General features: G+C 35.8%; 1 protein-coding gene across 2 annotated transcripts in view; it reads right to left on the reverse strand.

Annotated features, from left to right (window-relative positions):
- Window positions 1-15878, reverse strand: part of LOC150097736 (equilibrative nucleoside transporter 1-like) — a 220988-nt gene extending 205110 nt beyond the window's left edge. For both annotated transcript variants that reach the window (XM_090407249.1, XM_090407250.1), the window contains exon 1: window positions 15405-15878. In XM_090407249.1, the coding sequence (XP_090263375.1) occupies window positions 15405-15589 (185 nt within the window). In that variant the 5' untranslated portion in view covers window positions 15590-15878. The remainder of the gene's footprint in view (window positions 1-15404) is intronic.
- Window positions 15879-16973: the final 1095 nt, after the last annotated feature.

Below are 16973 nucleotides of genomic sequence, written 5' to 3' on the forward strand. Positions count from 1 at the left end.
CGAGGTCTTTTAATATGCCATATCTCCAGGCTGTGTCATAAACTTTTTCCATGTCAAAAAAAAACTGAAACCAGATGTTCTTGCTTCAGTAACACATCTCTTATACAAGTTTCTAAATAGACCAAATAGTCTAAAGTTGAATGATGTCTCTATTTAGAAAGAAACAATCTTCTCTCCCACTTTTCTGTGTGGGAGAGAAGATCGTTTCTTTCTAAATACAAGCAAAGTCTTGCATTAACCATTTTCTCTAATATATTACAAAGACAACTGGTCAGAGTAATAGATAATAATTATTTGCTTGTGTTGGATCTTTTCCTGGTTTTGGAATAGCAATGACAGCTGACTTATGCTAAGAATCGGGAAACTTTTCCTCTGCAAGTACAGGTATCCCTTGCTTAACATGGCAAAATTAATTGCAACAGTCTCTTATGTATGCGGCAAGAGTTTTAATTAATGCACCTTTAAATTTATCATGTAAAAACATGCAAGCCACGAGGAGTGTTTCCAGACCTATTTTCTTAAAAACACATTCTTGAAGGCAGTATAAACAACAATGGGAAAAAATGTGACTACGCTCCAAGAATTTTGGAAAAAGTTTAACATAAAACATGCAACCGAAAACATTAATACTCATGGGAGCAAGTGTCTTCTAGTTGCATGAGAGTTGTTTTGCCAGAATATGCTAATAATTCAGGTGGTTTCAAAATCATGTGACAACGTGGTTGAAGAAATCGTTGCAATTGGTGAAGACCTTGATTTTGATGAGGTTGATGCAGATGTTAAAGAATTATTGGATTCAAATTCAAAAGATTTTAGTGATGACGATCTTCTTGAAATTAAATGATAACACGCATATGAAGACAGTGAACAAATAGAATGTGAAGATGAGGTTCGTTCCAAAGGAGATAACAATCAAAGAACTGGATGGAATATTTTGCAGTTTAGAAGTAATGGATATGGATCCAGATGTTAATCTAAGAAAGCTTGTTTGCCAGGTCTAGAGAGTCATTTTGCTTGTTATCGTAGAATTAATACTGATAAGAAAAAAACTAAAACAGTTCAATTGACTCTTGATAACTTTTTTGATAAAAAATTGCAGTAACTAATCTAGGTATAAGCATTTCGTAAACATTTACTTTCCGTTCATTTTTTATCTTTCCTAAAAGAGTACCATATAAAACAAATTATTAATACAGTAATCAATCATGGACGAATTGTAATTTTTACCTTTATTATTATATTTGATTAACACAATTTTGATATATGAGGTGTAACATCGAGGGATTAATAAATCAATCGCATTAATCAAGGGATACCTGTATTCTGTTGTATATTAAGAGAAGGAGATCCATAGAAGATGTTGGTAGATGTTTTATTATTTTAAAATGGATGTCATCAGGTCCTACTGCACTAGGGTGAGAGAGTAAAAGAGCTCTTTTAAATTCCTCCTAAAAAGTTCTTGGCCCAACAATGATAAAACAAATTTATAATTTCAAAATTATTTTGATTTTTCAACATAATCTCCCTTAAGACTAATACATTTCTTCCAGCGATGCTCCAGCGCCATTATCACATCCCTGTAGTGGTTCTCAGTAAGATCTGCAAAACACCCCTCTACAGCTGCAATCACCTCTTGATTCAAAGAAAAATGCTGACCAGGCAAGGAAAAGTTTTAGTTTTGGGAAGAGATAGAAGTCAGACGGAGCCAAGAATAGAGTGGGAATAGAGTGGATGTTCCAACAATTCATAGTACAGATCACTTAATTTTCCCATTGCCAAAGCATCTTTGTGGGCAGGTGCATTGTCCTGATGAAAGATGATTTTTTTTCTTCCAGGTCTTTTCTTGCAAACCAGGTCTTTTCTTACGAATTTTTTCGTCTAGTCTGGTTAAAAGATTGGAATAATATTCCCTGGTTATAAGTTTACCCTTTTCAAGATAATTAATAAACAACATGCCTTTAGCATCCCAAAACACCGATGCCAGGACCTTTCCTGCTGATGGAACAGACTTTGTCTTCTTTGGTGCTGAACAACCAGCTTTTGTCCACTGTTTTGACTGTTGTTTGGATTCTGGTGTGTAATGGTGAATCCAATCTCATCCATTGTAATAAATCTATGCACAAAATCAGTTTAATTCTTGTTAAAACGTTCCAAGCACTGTTCAGAGATTTTCATGCGAGTGTGTTTTTGATCTGCTATGAGCAAGTGTGGTACCCATCTTGAGCAAATCTTTTTCAAATGCAATTCTTCATGCAAAATATTATCCTACATGTTCTTTTGAAATGTCTATAGTCTCAGCAATTTCCCACACTTTAACTCGCCAGTCTCATCCAATATCATATCATGCACTTAATCAATGATTTCTGGTGTTGCTACACTTTTTGGACGTCCTTCACATGGATCTTATTCAAGGCTAGTATGGCCACGTTTAAACTCGGCAGCCTATTTCTTAATTGTCGAAAACGAAGGAGAAGAGTACCCATAAACTTTTATGAACTTCGAATTAATTTCTTTTGCCGTTAAACCTTCTTCTACAAAGAATTTTATAACCGCACGATACTAAATTTTATCCATTTCAAGGGATACAGACAAAACTTTTGCTTCAGATAGCTGTATAAAACAAACTACTTGATAGAATGACTTGTAATTTGACATGGATGCTTATGACAGATGTACCAACTTAGAAAAAAAAAATCTTGCCAATAGTGTTGCCATCTATGGTCGAGACCAAGAACTTTTCAGACCACCCTCATATGACTCAAGCCCACTGGTAGAAAATTTTTGCCTTTGTTTTTCTTGCTGCTCTTTCAATATTAAAAGTTCAGGAGGACATGAAACTTTTACTAAGATTTTGGCAAAATGTTCTCCCAAAGTGTTTGCAATAGCTTTGGGATCAGCTACTGGTCTAAGGTAGACAAACGGTGTGCTCTTTATCCATATTTCATTTTTCAGTATCCCCTACAATTTTTGCACCGGTCATTTGATTAATTGATGAAGTGAATTGGATCCAAGATTGTTTTTGACTCTGACCTCTCACATAGCATGCTTTTGCCCAAGCATGCCTAAAAGCTATTAAGTTTGATGTAGTGGGACATCTACAAAATAAATCCTATGCTCTGTTTTGATCTTTTCTGGCTGCATAGCATTCTGGGTTCCATCAAGGCTTTGGACAGCGTAGAAATCAAAATGATGTTCTTGGAATGGAAGCTGTTGCTGCCTAGACAATTAAGTCTGTTACATACTTTACTGCTTCAATGATAGGTGTTTGTATCAGTATTAAATTTCTGCAAGATGGAAAAAAGTATTTCAGTCAGCCTAGCCCATTTACCAGTGTAGGACAACATGGTTCTCTGAAGACTTGCAAAGAATAGGAAAGTGATCGCTTCTATATATGTTCTCTTCAACATCCCATGTGAAGAGTGGAAGAATGGAAAGGGAGTAGACTGTAAGATCAATTGCAGAATATGAGCAATGGAAGAAAAGTATTGAGTTTATTATTCAAAAGGGAGATCATTACTGTTATGGATTCATTCCTCTATTATGATATGACCTCTATTTGTGATAACACTACCAACAGAGTATTGTGACTATTCAAGTGACCCATATGGGTTCAGACAGTTGCAAGATAAGGTTATCAAAATCGATTTCATTTAACTCAGCATTCAGTAAATTAACTGGACATACTTTAATAAGAAATCCCATGGACAGGCAAACTGTTACTGCTTCCAGAGCAGTATTAAGCTGGAGATGATGTAAAGGTGCATGACTGCCCACTAGGATAGCTACTCCTCTACGAGCAGGACCACCTCCAGTTCTGTCCATGCATACAATAGTGAAATTCTTTAAGGTTGGGTCCTCCCCATTAAGTCTTAAGTGTTTCCTGTGGACAGAAACAGAAAGGTTTGTGTTTCTGCAGCAAAATCTTGATAGCATCGATATTCTGGCAAAACCCACGACCAGTTAAATGGTAAAAAATTTTCTACTGTTTTGGCTTTATAGACTTGTCTATTTGCAGAAGGTTGAGTACTTAGCTTTGTCAAGTTTATATTTTTGGGAAGTATGGACAGCCAGTGTCCATCTCTTTCTCTGGTAAATATTCACACATCATCTGATGTGTTAGGATCAGAAGGCAAGTTTAATTTACTTTCAGTGGATATTGAAGTATTCATTTTATCTGTGGGGCGTCTCTGGTGGTTTATCTTTAAGTGATATCTTTCCCATAATTTTTTGATGAGCAGGTTCTCATTGAATGGAACCATTTTTGGAGTTGTCTCTGGAGTAAGACCATAGGTCATGTGACTGAAGCACTCAACAGTTTGCTTCAATCACATGAACTTTATGATCACACTCACGATCATAAAGTTCAGGTAACTTGAAATTATCATGTGATAGAATAGACATGTGTTTGAGATGTTGCTATTTTCTTAGCTGTCACCTTCTCCGAACAAGAGGATCTCTGAACAGGTTAAGTGGTGGTTCACTTCCTTTTTGCATCTTGATATGATATATCTTGTTGTTTTAAATTTTTGTATTTCTTTTTCATCTTTCCACTTCTGACATGCACAACTTAAGTAGGCTGGATAATCTCCCTTACAGTTGGCACATTTAGCTTTTTTTTTTTTTTTTTTGCAGAGCAAGATTAGTTATTATGCTATTTACTAGTGCATTAAGCACAGATGGTAAAGGCATGTCAATCAGTTTGGGGATGTACATATTTCTGAGAACATTTTGCGGATGTATTATCGACACAAGACAGATGGGTCCTATCACCCAAGTGGCAAGACCATAGTGTTCTCAAGGATAACCGTATCAATGGTCTACCACAAGTATATCATCAACTAATGTACCAGTTCCCAGTGAGCAAGTGATGGTTGACCACACACCATTGATGACCAGGGTCAATGTAGACTGTCCAGGCACGAGTCGCATTCATTTTCAATGTCAAAGGTCCAAGCAGCATCAGTGAGTGAATGGTATGCTGTACCCTCATATCATGGGCTATGGGAGCCAATTGCCCTAATCGTGTACCACTGTTGAGCAGCTTGTCATCAGACATCGGCTCTCTTCAAAGAGGTGGAGGCTCTGTGATGATTTGGGGAGTCTTCTCATGCAACATATTAGGTCCCTTAGTGTGTCTGGAGAGATCCTTAGATGCTGCGACCACCTCAAAGAGGTGGCGGCTCTGTGATGATTTGGGGAGCCTTCTCATGCAACATATTAGGTCCCTTAGTGTGTGTCTGGAGAGATCCTTAGATGCTGCAAGCTACCAGAATGTGTTGGCTGATTCCCTACACATTTTCATGGTCTTCACATATCCTGCAGCCAATGGCCTGCTTGAGAAGGACAATGCACCACCTCACTGGGCCACAACCACCCAGGGATGGCTGAAGAAACACTCATCTAACTTTAAGACCATCCAGTGGCCCTGAATTTAAATCTGATTTAAATTCACTACCACAAACTTGCTACCCTTATCCATTCTACAAAAGATCAGCCCCCTCCTCTCACTCAGTGCCAGGAGTTTATAAAGTACCCTGTTTCTGTAATCTGGCGAACTTTGGACAGACAGGTAGATCAGCAACTATCCACTTAGAAGAACACAAGTCATACATCTGCAACTATGACTTAGTTGTATCCAAGACATGGTCAGTCAGGCTTGGCTGACCATGTCTTGGATACAACCCACAGGATCTCTTGGAAAAAAAACCACCATACTCCAACACAGTAAATTCAAAAAAGAGAGACTATTTTTAGAATCTGCAACAGCTCTCAGAAATCAATCAAATCTAAATAAATACAACTGCATTAAACTTCTGAAGATTTGGGAAACATTAATCATCACAGATCCCACCTTACATTCATTCCACCTACAATCGTCCACAGAGGGTGCACCACCTAGATAGAACTTTAGAGTCACCCACATTGCTAGCATAATATTGTGTGGTATTTGTGTATATGTTACATTAGTTTTTTTTTGTAAATATAGGAAGTATTAAAATCTGTTTAAATCCTTTCCGAGTGCCGTATACAATCCATTAAGCCTCCAACATGATGATCAAACATAGTTTTACGCAGATGATGTTGTACTCCTAAACATCATCATGAACCATGGGCTCACTGACCGTTGGTGTCCGATGCCTTCTTCACCATCTTATTCCACCTTTCTTTTATTCAGTGCACAGTGTCACAGATTCTGTATACCCATTCCACACCAGTCCTTTATGTAGTCTATCCATTTTCTATATGGTCTATTTCTTCTGTTTACACCATCCATAATACCAAACACAATTATCATCAAATTCCTGACATGGTCTCAAGGGGTGTACAGGATATGATAGTACTACATGAAAAATTTACATCATTACTAACTTCTTATCTACAGTTTTCCTCCAAATCAGTCTGTAACTTGTCAAGACTCCAACATTATCAGATCTTATATTTCTATCGTCGAAAACACTTTGTACAGTATCAATCCACCTATATCTTGCTCTTCCTCTGGATCGTTTTGCTGCCAACCTGGAATAGAACACTTGTTTTGCTAATCTTTCCTCGCCCATTCTGTTCAATTGACCATACCACCTAGGATTACCTTTGATAATTCATTCCTGGATGCTGCCAATGTCAAGTTCTTTCCTGATATCCTCGTTTTTATTATGATATCGACATCGATGCCATCTGTTCACGCCTCTAATCTTTCTCAGGACTCTCATATCTATGGTCTCTAGTCTTTGGTCAAGTGTTTTATTTCTGATCCAGTTCTCAGATCCATAAGTTAAAATTGGTTTGAACACTGTCTTGTATACAGCTAATTTAGTATTCCGACTACTTTCAACGAGTTTAAACTTTCAATGACTACTTTCTCTCTTATTCCATATGAATTTATTCAATTGACTTCCTACCATACCAGCTTTGTTGATTCTGGTGTCTATTTCCATATTTTATTTATCACCTTCACAAAAAATCGTGCCTAAGTAGTTGAAATGTTTTACTTGTTCCATAGGTTCCCCATTCAAAACAAAGTTGATATTTTCAATGATTCTACCTATTTTCATTTTCTTTGTCTTTTTATTGCTGACCTTCATACTATATCTATTACAACAGCTATTCAATTTGGCCAGGGAATCTTGCAAACTTGTAGCGGATTTATTTAGAAGTATAACATCATCCACATAAAACAAAGAGCTGACATTAACATCTCCAATTCTGATATCATGTTTAATACCACTTTCCTTCATAATGTGATCCATATAGATAACGAATAACAGAGGGGATAATGTACATCCTTGCCTAACACCAGATTTAACATTAAACCATCTTCCTGTACTTTCTTCAATTCTAACTGCTGACTTACAACTCAAATAAAGACTAAGTATTGCTTGATATAATGCCCCATTGACACCATATAACTGTAACGTATTGAATAGCAACTCTCTTGGCACCTTGTCGTATGCCTTTTCCAGATTGACAAAACTTAAATACAGATCTTTGTTATATTCCCATGATTTCTCAACTAATTGTCGTAAAGTGAAGATCTGATACTGACAGCCTCTATTTGGCCTGAATCCAGCTGTTCTTCACCATGCTTTTCTTCCACAATTCTTCTCAACCGTTTTTCAATTATACTGGCATAAATATTGCCCAGAATACTCAGTAGGGAAATACTTCTGTAATTCTCGCATTCAGTTTTATTTTCCTTTTTATATATGGGTACTATGAGAGCTCTACTCCAATCATCAGGAATTCGTCCCTCTGTCCAGGCCTTCTGACCTATGCAGTGTAGCCACTGTAAGATTCTTATACCACCATACTTCAGCATTTCTGGTTGAATATCATCTACTCCTGCTGCCTTTCCACATTTCAAGCCTTTGATGGCTTTTTCTACTTCAAGTATGGATATGTATTCCTGACTGTATGCCTGTTGAGTGTTTTTTACCACTGTGCTATCATTGCTTGTTTCACTTAGCAATTTTTCGAAGTAATTACTCCATACTTCAAGGATATCTTTTTCTCCTGTTTTCATGTCACCTTTATCATCTCTAACTCCTTTTACAGCACTCTTTCCTCCATTTCTAAGCTTCTTCAACAACCTCCAGAATATCTTATCATCTTCTTGATATATATTTTCTATGTTCTTGGCAAAGTCCTCCCATGACTTTTGTTTAGCTAGTTTTACATAGTGTTTAGCTTTCTTACATTTGTCCCTGTATTCTCTAAGAGCACAAGCTGACTTATTTGGCAGGAACTTTCGATATGCTTTGTTCTTTTCCTTCACTGCCTCTTTTACTTCTTGTGTTCACCATGGAGTTCTGATTTTTCTATCCTTGCAGACAACCTCACCACATGACTCTCTGGCTGAATCAATCAGGGTTTTCTGCAAGGTTTGCCACTGAATCTTCAAGGTTTGGTTCTTGTTCTCAAACTCTTTCATTTTTTTTCAATAATCTTTGTGTATTTTAGTCTACAGTTCACATCTGAGAGCTGCTCAATTTTTATTCACTTTAAAACTTTCTTACATGTCATTGTTTTCAATATGAAATTCAATTTTATCCTGCTCAAGAATAAATAGTGATCACTTCCAATTTCAAATCCTCTATACACTCTGGTGTCCTGCATCAGGGAGAAAACATCACTATCAACAATAACATAGTCAATGAGACTTTTCTTATTCCTTGCCTCTTCTCTCCATGTGAATTTGTGCACATTTTTATATTGGAACATGGTGTTAGTAATAACCAGTCCATGTCCTGAGCAGAAATCCAACATTTATTTGCTATTATTGTTAGCTTTGCTCTTTTCTCCAAATTTTCCCAAAACATTTTTGTATGTCTGACAATCATTTTCTACTCTGCTATTTAGATCCCCAACAAGGATCAACTTTTCCTTTTTCATTGTGTCAGTAGCTTTCTCTAGAGCCTCAAAAAAATTCCTCCACTTCTACCTTAGTAGAGACTTCTATGGGACCATAGGCATAAATAAGTCTCATTGTTCAGTCCAGTTCCCCATTCTGATATTTGCCCACATCACTCTACTTGAGACTGCCTGCTATTCAAGAAAATTAGCCTTGCATTTAGTGTTGAATAATACCAAACAAATATATACAGGGTGTTCGGGATAAATTTGACAGTTTCGTAAGGAAAAAGAAAATCTTCTTTGTATCTATTAAATTTAATGAATTGACAAAAAAACATTACAGGCAGAGTTAATTACAATACTATCAACAAGATTTACTCAAAATAACCACCATTAGCATCGATCACAGCTTCAATTCTGCTTCGGAACCTCGAACAAGCTGATGCTACAGTCTCCCTGGGAAGGGCCGCAAAAACTGTTTTAATTTTATCCATTAACTGGGCTTTTGTATTACTGGAAGTGCGATTGGTGTCTTTTTCAACTGCGCCCCATACAAAATAATCCATGGGGTTAAAGTCTGGGGAGTTTGGAGGCCAAACATTTGGACTGGTGAAGTCGTAGAAATTTTCAGACAACCATTTTTGACTTTTCCCAGAGGTGTGGCAAGGGGCCGAATCCTGCTGCCATACATACGGCCTACCATTGGCTACCCTTGTTATCCAGGGCTTGACTACAGTTAGCAACTCCACGAACAAAGCCCGAATTCCAATGCCAGGGTTCTTCAACACCTGTTCCTGCAGATTTGCGAGGAATTCTGCTGTACGAACGCAATCAGATCGTCTGCTAGGGATCTTTCTTCTTGCTACATCCTCGTAGTCACCATTGCAAGTCTCTAGTTCATGCCTGATTGTTTTTACTGTATTCAGGGAGCATTGGGCAGCAGTCGTAATATCCTTATTTTGATGGCGGGCACGAATCATCATGATACAAGTTATTCTCTTCCATGATTCAGGTGGGTTCCAGCTATCCATCCTTTCTGACATCTTGTATATGAATGAAGAAGGGTCCAAACTTTTAAATGAAGAGAAGTGTGTGTTAATACATGTAACTTACGGAAAAATATAATTAATTATAAATATGTCAAATTTATCCCGAACACCCTGTATATAATACCAAACATGAATGTCTATCTTCCGGTCTTCACTCATTCTGCAGATGTGTCCAAATAATTGCAGCTTCCATTGTATAATCTTCTGCATTAAATTCTCATTTGGTTATATCTTCTGATAGAGCTCTTCATTTGTGATTTTCTGTACCCATCCCATTCTTAGAATCTTCCTGTAACAAGTTCTTTCAAATGCCAAAATTATTTTTCTCGATTCCCTATTTATTACCCATGTTTCAGATCCATACATTACACTGCTAAAGATGTATGGTTCTAGTACTCTTAGTTTCATTTGCAAGTTGATTGCTTTACGTTTCCAGATATTATCCATAGCCTTCAGATTTGTTCTTGCCTTTGCAATCCTGATCTTTATTTCTTTTTTACAGTCCAAATCACATGTCATTTTACTTCCCAAATATGTGAATTGGTCTACATTTTCTATATCAATTCCATCCACTTTTGTTTCATGTTCTTCTCACCAAATACCATTGTCTTTGTTTTTTTCCAAGTTCATAACAAGTCCAAATCTCTTCCCTTCCTCATTTAACAGTTTTGATGGATTTTTTTTTTTTTAGTTCTCTTTCGTCTTCTAAACACTTCTAGTGCAAGTCTCCAGGATTCTGTAACTAAATTGAATAACAGCTGTAACAAATCTGGCATGAAAATCAGCAATATAAAGAACAAAAGTATGGAAAAAGGCAGGAGCATTCTGAATGGAGAATCCATAGAACAAGCAAAATATTTCAGTTATTTAAGAACAGTTTAGAGTAAAAATATCAAATTAAATTTGGAAATAGACAACAGAATAAGCAAAGCTAGTATGGTGGAGAGCCAGTTGAATAAATTTATAGAGAATGATATATGGCCATCATTTCAAAGGACTCCAAATACATATTTGACTGGGTGTGGTGAAATGGATAAACCTTTCTACTCATAGTATTCACAGTCAAACTGAAGCAAAACAACCCAACTAAAGCTAATGGGTAAAGTAATTATAAGACCGGTGGCGGCCAGTGAAAATTTTAAGTGGGGGTGCTGAATATACAACATAAAAAAATAAATAAAATAAAATAAAAAATTCTTTTTTTCCTAATCAGTGACCAATTTATTAATAAATAAATTTACATATTAAAAAATTGCTTTATTAAAAATATTTCACCCTCTGAGCAGTCTCGAAATGATTTATAACGTGCAATCACAAGCGCAAACAAATATCGGCAAGTCTGGCTGCATTTGGCCAAACGCGATAATTTTGACACTGCGTTAGATCGCAGTGTATTTGTCGAGTGTAACGATAATTGAAAAAATATAATTATTTTCAACAGTAACACTCATCATAATTCAGCCTTCTATCTATAATAAATAAATAATTATATGTTATTTTAACAGAATAAAATAAGATTTGCAAAAAATAGTTCACCCTCACCATGAATACGCACCAATAATAAAAATTTCGTATCTCACATAAATAACAGGTGTAAGAACATGATATACTGCCCCCAACTGAGCAGTGTCAGAATGACTTGTAACGTGCAATCACAAGCACAAACGAATATCGGTGAGTATGGCTGCAATTGGTCGAACATGATAATTCTGACACTGCATTAGATTGCAGTGTATTTGTTTCGTAATCTAAAGCATTAATCAAACAATTCCAATCATTAACTATTCAAATGCTGTTGAAACATGCTGTAACCTTTAACATGTTGTAATGCATTTATATAATGTTGTAAGCATTGTTATTATTTATAAACACAAACAAAATTTAAATTTTTCATTTTTTCATTGGGGGTGCTGCAGTGTCGCAGTACATATGTACAGTCCGCCACTGTAAAAGACTTCAGGCAGCATGTATGCACGTGTTGAATACCAATGTATTAATCCCTGAAGATGCCAATTTAACTTTGCTAAAATATAGGAAATAATAACTAACATTTTTAGTTATTTAGTCTGTGTTGTCAATTTCCTGAAACAATATGATGCATGATAATCAATGTATAAACCTAAAAACCAGGATGACTCCCACTTACTGAATCACTTTAGAAATTAATGAATATCATTAAGATCAGATACATTCTCATGGAGAAAGTTAAAAAAGCAGTAATTGTTCAGGACTGCCATGCAGTCACAAGAATCATCATGGGAGCACACATAACAGTTAAGTCAATAAAGCTTTTCAGGAGTTCATTGTTTGTAGATCAAATGTGACATAACTGTTTATAATAAAAGAAAGAGCCATGCAAAATAAATAAATAATAATAATAAAAAGATTAAAAGCTGGGGGGGTTAATACGCACAAAGTTGGAGGAACACGTTGATGGGAACAAGAAAACGTTATATGCATTAAAGAAGGATAGAAGCAATGAGGAACAAGTTATATATATATATATATATATACTATAGGGGATCCTCCCCCCCTGTCGCATACCCCCCCCCCCAAGTTTTCCAGGCTGGTAAGCCGGTAAGACAAAAAACGTGACATAAAAACATTTCAAATTTCGGCTTATCTTTTTATATATATAAAATAGATATATATATATATGAAGTTATATATATATATATATATATATATATATATATATATATATGTAGTTTTATATATATATATATATGAAGATTGAAAATGTGTAACTACTAGAAGAGATTAGATTGATATAGCAACATTTTAGAGATCTCTTAAAGATGAAAGACAGTGAAATAACCTAGAATGAATACACAGATAATAAGGAAATAGGTATGATAGAGGCTGAAGAAGAAGAATTAAGGAAGATGAAGAATGGAAAATCCCCTGGAATAATGATTTTCCTGTTGAACTGATCTGGATATTAGAAATGTCCAGAGAAGATTCACAAAAGTGTAACTGTTGTTTGAAATGTGGAGGCATTAAGACAGATTGAGGAATGAAATTTGCAAAGCCTGGTAAATAGGAGAGGGGGATATGATTGAGATATAAGTTGGTCAGGGTTGCCACAAGATGAATGTGAAAAAAATTTTTCATAGAACAGGAGAAGGGGAATTTCATAGCATGTGGAATGGAACACATTCCCCAAGAGGGTATGTAGACACACTGGATGAGAGTTTAAGGTACAGTTTGATGAGCTTTGTGTGTGTGTGTGTGTGTGTGTGTGTGTGTGAGAGAGAGAGAGAGAGACTGGGTGTGTGTGTGTACCTTCTGTGATGAGTTAGACTCCTGAGGTCTGATGTTAATAAAGACTAAATTTAGTCATTTGGAATGGTTTAGGCTTAATAATGGACTGTGACAAGGAAGTGTCTGTCTTGTCCCCATTGCTGTTCCTTATGTAATGTATAGGGTCCTAGATACAATTAAACAACTAGAAAGGAAAAAATCTATGTTTTGTAGATTTGGTGATTTGGACATATTCAAAAGAGCTACAGAAGAAACTGGACAAATGGAACAGTATGATACAGAACTAGAGGTTATGCATTAATAGTAATAAGAATGAAAGCATGGTTTTAAATTGTTGGGAAAATGTACAAGTTAATGATGTTAGACTTAAATGGGTAAGTCTTGAAGAAAACTTCAAATATTTGGGAAGTGTACTTTCTAGTGATGAAATTTTAGATCAGGTGATTTTAGGAAGCATAAACTAGACCAAAATCTTTCTGATAGTGTAAGTAAGCAGTCTACTTTTGGACAGTGATGTCCCAGTTAAGTGCTAGCTTCTAATTAACAGAATTTACATTTTAGCCATTTTGTCTTAAGCAGCAGATATAAAGTTTCTGAAATAAAAACTGTTGATTAATTTTAATAGCATAGATGAGAACACAGACTGATAAGGAAATAACTATTTATTAACTTATTGCTGATATTTTGTTGGTATTCTATCCAGCATCTTCAGAGCACAAAAAAAGATTGTCACAGCACACGAGACAACCACAATCCGGTATAACAATGAAACTAGTTTGAACAATTGTAACATACAAACACAAAGATTAAAGTTCTAATTAGGCACCATGTATGTAAAAAAAAAAAGAAAAAAAGAGTGAAAGTCGGTGTTAATTCGGTCTTAAAATGCTGTCTCCCAAATCTTTGGCAAATTTATACAGCCATACTTGTTGAGGTTTGGAGTATGTTTCAAGGCTTTGTTGATTCCAGGAAAAACCTCTCTGATTTATAAAAGCTTCTGTGCAGCACTTTTGTTTTTTTTCCCAATCGATCCTGTGTGCAGGGGTATTTAAAGCATGGTCTGCTAGACCTGACTTGCCATAGCGATAGTGCCAGATATACTTTTTATGTTCACTGAGGCAAATGTTCACAGTTCTTCCTGTCTGTCCATAGTAGGCTCGATCACATGAACAGGACACTTCACACACTCCTGAATGTGATAAAAGAGAGATTCTGTCTTTGGGTGAACGGACGAGAGTTGCCAATTTCACATACGGTTTAAATACGGTGCATAGTTGGTGTTTGTTAAGCGCTCTGGATATCTTTTCAGATGTTCCTTTAATGCATGGGATGGTGTATCCCATACATTAAAGAATGTATCCAATGTGTGGGATACACCATCATCATCAACATAGTGTAGCACATCAGCAAGCACATCATCATCAACATAGCGTAGCCAAAACTTTGGTTTGAGCATGGCTGTATTGATAGTTACCGTGAATTTAAATAGTTGAAATATATTATTTTATATGGAAAGGAAAAATATACAAACAATTAGATAGGACAGCTATGGTCTTCCCCCTTTCAATACAGCCACAATCAAACCAAGGTTTTGGTTACGCTATGTTGATAATGTGCTTGCTATTTGGCCACATGGCCCGGACACAATGGATACATTCTTAGCGCGTTTAAATAGCCAACACCCAAAAATCCACTTTACAATGGAACTGGAAGTTAATGACCTTCCTGGATACACTAATCACGTCTTCCAGATGGTTCCTTATCATTCTTGGTTTATAGAAAACCCACACATACAGGGAGATATTTACATAAACAATCACACCATCACCCATCTCAACAATATGGTATTCTAAAAACACTAACTCATATGCACATATGCACATGAGCATATGTGACAGACACCAATGTGAGAACAGAAGTGGATGAATTGGAGGTTCTTGGATGGACAAAGCCCTTTCGGAAGCGTTTATTTATTATATTATACACTGATTTAATCTGGTTGAGGTAAACATATTTTTAATACAGCTTAGGTATCACCATGCAAATGATTTGCCTGTCATCTATCAACTGATTGATAATGAGAACATTTTTGCCTGTTTAAATTTAAATACCAAACAGTGTTATAAAAGCGAATAACAAATTAATGTTGGCAAATTCGCTATAAAAATAAATAAAGAAAAACTTTTAAAATATTGTACTGAATCCACTTAGTTTCTCAACAGAAATTTATTATATTATTACTTGTCAGAAGGAACCGTAAATGATACTTCGGTCAATGGCGTACCAGGACTACCTGGATCATAATCTTCTTCTTCTTCATTCAAGTTTGTATAAGTGTCACTAAAGGTTACAGGAAAATCCGACCCGAGTTCACTATAAGTAACTGACGTTGATAAAGTGGAATAATCAGCTTGCACATGAGCCATCACCTTTAAAATCTACTCGACAATTTAAATTATTTACATAACACCGAAACTTTTATAAAACAAAAAGCTATTACAAAGCTCCCTCACTCGTGTTACTTTCTATTTCAGTTACATCAATCAGGACAAGTGTTATGTCTGACTACCACAGCAAACAAAAATGTTTGAAACCAAAGAGTAAAGCCAAAAAAAAACGGTATTATGAAAAGCTATGGTCTATTTTATTATCGTCAAACACAAATTAATCTTCACAAAAACCGAAGCGACAGCAACTGGATGCATTGTTATTAACAACCTCTCTCTTTTTATTCTGAATTTCATTCTTCGCGCAAAGCATTAAAAAAAAAAAAAAAAAATCGAAGTTTAATTACCTATGGTGGTGGTCGACGATAGATGGCGTTGATATAGTTAATGAAGCTATATAGTTGCGGTTGGTGGAGGGGTGGAGACAGAGAGTTGTAGAGTAGGTGCCCTTCCTCGATGAGTCTTTAGACTCCCTGGAAGTGATACATAATAATTAATAATATTAATATCTTTCACTCGCTGTACGATATTTTTTGTGCAATTTTCGGAAGAATTAATACAGTGAAAAGCAGAGATTATAAATTAGAGAACGCACATTACAACAAGTAATTAGAGTAACTTTAAATTTCTTCTCTCTCTCATCTATCTATCTATCTGTCTCGCTTATATTGAAATTCAGAGCTTTCATTTTGTTGGTTGGAATGGTAAATCTCAGTAGCTGAATCGGTATGGATGAAGCCGTATCGTGTAAAAGACATGGGTTCAAATGAAAACAGATGAAAGTTCTTCATTGACGAAGAACTTTCATCAGTTCTTTTCAACTGAAGGTGAGTTATTCGAATTCCTGCAGAAGGGGTTGGATTTTATATCCTGCAGACCTTCCCCATAAACGTACATATTTACAGACATAAACCTATTTATCCTTATAGAAATACAGCAGAGGAAAGATAAGCCGGCTGCATTAAAATGCCTAAAGAGCCCTAATTAGGAAACTCAACCATCTCTGACGAACGAGAAATATATGAAAGTGAGACTGAAGATAATGAATCTAATTTTGAAACAGTAATTTTTTCTATCATAAATAGGAGTATACCACATATATTCTTGGAGTATACCAAGATTGGAAAGATGTAGTGTCTGAAATAAAGAGAAAGGGTAAAATGCTCCTGTCACAGATTCGATCATCACAAAGAATGACAAAATTTCGTAGAAATAAAGACAGTGTTTTAATGAGAGCAATCTTATCCCTAAAAAAACGCTATCTTCATATCTACAAAATTTTGTCATTCTTTGAGACCGAATCTGCAAAAAACGATTTTAATAATATCAATCTAATCACGCCAGCCTGGTTGGCCGAGTATTT

Source organism: Typopeltis vanoorti, chromosome 17 (genome assembly GCF_054136105.1).
Source record: "Typopeltis vanoorti isolate ZY-2024b chromosome 17, IOZ_Tvanoo_1.0, whole genome shotgun sequence".
Taxonomy (NCBI): Eukaryota; Metazoa; Arthropoda; class Arachnida; order Uropygi; family Thelyphonidae; genus Typopeltis; species Typopeltis vanoorti.